The 3923-nt window shown below is 37.5% G+C and overlaps 1 protein-coding gene across 1 annotated transcript; it reads left to right on the top strand.

Annotated features, from left to right (window-relative positions):
- Positions 1-1837: 1837 nt before the first annotated feature.
- On the top strand, positions 1838-2935 carry LOC120081663 (ribulose bisphosphate carboxylase small subunit, chloroplastic-like). Its single transcript, XM_039036712.2, has 3 exons — positions 1838-2118; positions 2211-2345; positions 2442-2935. The coding sequence occupies exons 1-3, from the start codon at positions 1939-1941 to the stop codon at positions 2679-2681; spliced, it is 555 nt and encodes a 184-aa protein (XP_038892640.1). The 5' UTR covers positions 1838-1938; the 3' UTR covers positions 2682-2935.
- Positions 2936-3923: the final 988 nt, after the last annotated feature.

Here is a 3923-nt window from a genome sequence, read left to right as displayed (position 1 = left end):
ACCATCTCTCAACTTGGATTTAATTCAAGTCCTCGTGATACAACACTCTTTAAGCGACAAACACCTCATGGTATTGTTCTTCTTCTTTTATATGTTGATGATATGATTATTACTGGTGATGATCCTCAGACTATATCAGACTTGCAACATTATCTTGGTGAACACTTTGAGATGAAAGACCTAGGAGCTCTCGATTAATTTCTTGATCTTGAGGTCTCAATGCATTCTGAAGGTTACTTGTTGTCTCGAGTAAAATATGCCTTTGACCTTTTAGCCCGTTTAGGCATCATTGACTCCATTACAGCACCACCACCTCTTGATCCCAATATTCACTTAACCTCTTGAAGATGTCAGACTGTATCGGCAACTTGTCGGCTCTGACAGTGACTCGTCCTAACATTATGTATGTTGTTCATATTATTAATCAGTTCATGGCTGCTCTATGGACCATTCATTTTACCGTTGTTCTTCGCATCCTTCGTTATACCAAGGATACTTTAGGACATGGACTACATTTCTTTTCTTAGTCACCCCTAGTGTTATCTGGATACTTTGATGCTACTACCATGGTGACCACTTCTGCCTAGGTGATTCCATCATTTCTTGATGGAGTAAGAAACAAAGTTTTGTCTCCCATTCCAACATTGAATCTGAATATCATGTTCTTGCTTATGCCACCTCATAACTTTTGGGGTTTCACTGGCTTCTTGTTGATATGGGAGTACCTTAACAATCTGCCACTATACTTCATTGTGACAATCACATTGCTATCAAGATTGCTCATAACGACGTCTTCCATGGGGTACTAAGCATATTGAAAATGATTGTGCATTATCATCTCCTGAACGATATCTTTACAAAGACTTTACCATCCGGTCGCTTCAGTCAATTGATTACCAAACTCAAGTTGGTTGCTATTCAACCACCTTGAGTTTGAGGGAGGGTGTGAACATAATATGTGTAATTAGGAGAAATTAGATCCTTTAATTTTGTCTTTCCTTATTTGTGTAATTTTTGTATATTTAACTCCCATTCTATTGTGTAAAGAATATATCATTATTAATAAACATATTCAACATTGATATATATACTGGGATAGTATCGAGAAGAATAAGTGGAAAAATAAAAGTATTAGATAGCATAGCACAACACTGCATAAACAATTTCAAAATATACCTTTGTGGTTTTTATATGCGAAAATGGGCCTGTTTGTTTCCAAAGGAGGGCGAGTATGGGCCTTAAAATTCAAAGCCCAGCGGTAATGTAGATCTTGGCCATCTTCCATAATGTCAGTGGTCCACTAAGTTATCGACGTGGCCAGTATCATTGATTAGTCTGGATTTAGTTTAATTTAAACCCACTCCATGAATTATCTTCACATTAAACAGAGACGAAACTGTAACAGTTGGAGCTCGTACATTCATCGTCCATCTCAAAGGAAAATAGAATTGCACCAAAAGGATGATGTCAAACACCTCCAAAGTAAACAGCAATTAGTGTGAAGGTTTGGATTAATTAAGTAAATTAAGAGTGGAGGCGCAACGTAACAAGGAATAATGTGAGGACAAAAGGAATGGAGCGGGGAGGAGGGAACGGCGGTGTGGGAAGAAAAATGTCAGCCCCATTCCGTTGATAGAGATAAGGTAATGGGTTGTTGCCACGTGTCAAAAGGAAATGGTGGTAGGAAGTGATAAGGTTTGAGATCCCAACTATGTGATCATAAATCCAAGTTTTTTACCAATTAAAATTACAACCACTAAATGGGTTTGTGTGTGGATAAAATAGGCATAGTAAAGGCCTTATAAATACACCACCATTTCACAGTGCAATACCTCTCAGACCAAACAGCAAGAGCTTTCAAGTACTCTACTAGCTAGCTTCTAGTAAATCCCTCTAACCCTTCAAAAAAAAAAAAAAAAGGCAAGGGAAAGGGCATCAATGGCTTCCTCCATTGTCTCATCCGCCGCTGTTGCCTCTGTGAACAGAGCCTCCCCTGCTCAAGCTAGCATGGTAGCACCCTTCACTGGCCTCAAATCCGCCGCTGCCTTCCCTATCACTCGCAAGAACAACGACATCACCACTTTGGCCAGCAATGGTGGAAGAGTTCAGTGCATGAAGGTAATTAAATTAAATTAACTTCAAATTCTAATTCCCATTTCTTGGTTTAATGAATAAATTCTAACAAAAGTTTTTTTTTGTGGAATTGAAAGGTGTGGCCACCACTTGGATTGAAGAAGTTCGAGACTCTGTCTTACCTGCCTGATCTGGATGAAGCCCAATTGGCTAAGGAAGTAGAGTACCTTCTGAGGAAGGGATGGGTTCCTTGCCTTGAATTTGACATCCATGTAATGGTTTTTGGTGTTTTTGATTTTATGGGATTGAAATGGGAAGGGAAAAAGAATTAATATGAAAAAAATTGTATGAATTTGTGAATTTTGCAGGATGGATTCGTGTACCGTGAGAACCACAGGTCACCAGGATACTACGATGGACGCTACTGGACCATGTGGAAGCTGCCTATGTTTGGTTGCACTGATGCGGCTCAGGTGATTAAGGAGATCAACGAAGCTAAGAAGGAATACCCCGACGCATTCATCAGGGTTATTGGTTTCGACAACGTGCGTCAAGTCCAGTGCATCAGTTTCATCGTCTACAAGCCCCCCAAATTCTACTCTAGCTAGATCAATGCGTGGCTTTCTTGAGGCGAATTCCATTATTTGCCTTTTTTCAGCTCGCTTCATCAGTTGGGTTTCAACCAAATTTCCCATTTTTTTACTCTTTTTTTTTCCCTTTTTCTTTTACGTTTTGGTCTGTCTTCTTCAATCCCTATGTTTATTTTCCTCGACTTTCCAATTCGAATTGGAATAAATGATGCTTTGATTTGTTGTTAAATATCCTTATGAATCAATCCTATTTGCATCTTTCTTCATGGAAATTCAATGTTTCATCACTATGCAAATTTGCTAATTTGGAATTTTCTATTGGGGTTTTCTGTGTGTGTGTGATGGATATTGATTCATGATAACGATAAGGTTGAATCAATTTCAGCCACTCAACCGTTAGCTTTCATATCCCATATTAAATTTCGATTTTTTTTTTTCTCTCTTTAAAAAAACAAACATTGGGCCTTCGGTTTGAAAGAGGCCGTTTTCTCCAGTAATGAAGGCCAACGACTACTTTTCCATCGTGGATGGGAAAAACAGCCACGTGTATTCTTCTTAATGGGCTTTCCCGAAAAATATCTGTCACTGGCCCAGCTGAAAGTTGACCAATAACCATCATGAAAATTACTCTTCTTTTTCCTTTACTTTTCATGAAAAATTTGAAAACGATTAAAAATCATTATTGTGGATTGACTGTATGTTTGTTTGTAAACATTTTATCTACTCACATGGCACATCTAATCCTACTCACTCACTTTTTATTAGTTGTTTCATTTTATGTTGTCAATGTTAAGGACAACGATCCTCCATATATCTCTATAATTAATGGTATGAAAATGTCCAATTTAGATATAAACCTCGTGACTTTACTTTTGATTTTAAGCCAAAATGTCTTATAGCAATGACAATCGTTATTTTCACTTATATACCGAGTATCGTCTCTTTATCTAGGTAATGTGGGATTTTGCTCACATTCCCAACAATTAATATGTATGAATAAACATGACTTGATTACGAACATACAATTATTGATAATAATATAACTTTTAATGATGGGATTGAAAAGTGAATTAATGTATCGATAAAGGGTATAAAGGATGGAGCATAATTATCATCCTAATTCTATGGAACAACTTCCAATAATGTGGACCACTTGGATGAAAAATATCAATATCCACTTGTTAGGTTCCCTCGTCTTCAAGGGAGCACGAGCCTTCATTCATCGGAAATAAAGAAGAATCCATAATTATAGATCACATA

Source organism: Benincasa hispida, chromosome 7 (genome assembly GCF_027475165.1).
Source record: "Benincasa hispida cultivar pf3 chromosome 7, pf3_genome.v1.1, whole genome shotgun sequence".
NCBI classification, from domain to species: domain Eukaryota; kingdom Viridiplantae; phylum Streptophyta; class Magnoliopsida; order Cucurbitales; family Cucurbitaceae; genus Benincasa; species Benincasa hispida.
This window is presented reverse-complemented; position numbering and strand designations above follow the sequence as displayed.

What these genes read in the sequence shown, in the direction of transcription:
- LOC120081663 (XM_039036712.2), top strand. Translation starts at nt 1,939, where the DNA reads ATGGCTTCCTCCATTGTCTCATCCGCCGCTGTTGCCTCTGTGAACAGA. An exon ending in GAAGAGTTCAGTGCATGAAG is followed by an intron (nt 2,119 to 2,210) that starts GTAATTAAATTA and finishes TGGAATTGAAAG; the next exon opens with GTGTGGCCACCACTTGGATT. An exon ending in GCCTTGAATTTGACATCCAT is followed by an intron (nt 2,346 to 2,441) that starts GTAATGGTTTTT and finishes TGAATTTTGCAG; the next exon opens with GATGGATTCGTGTACCGTGA.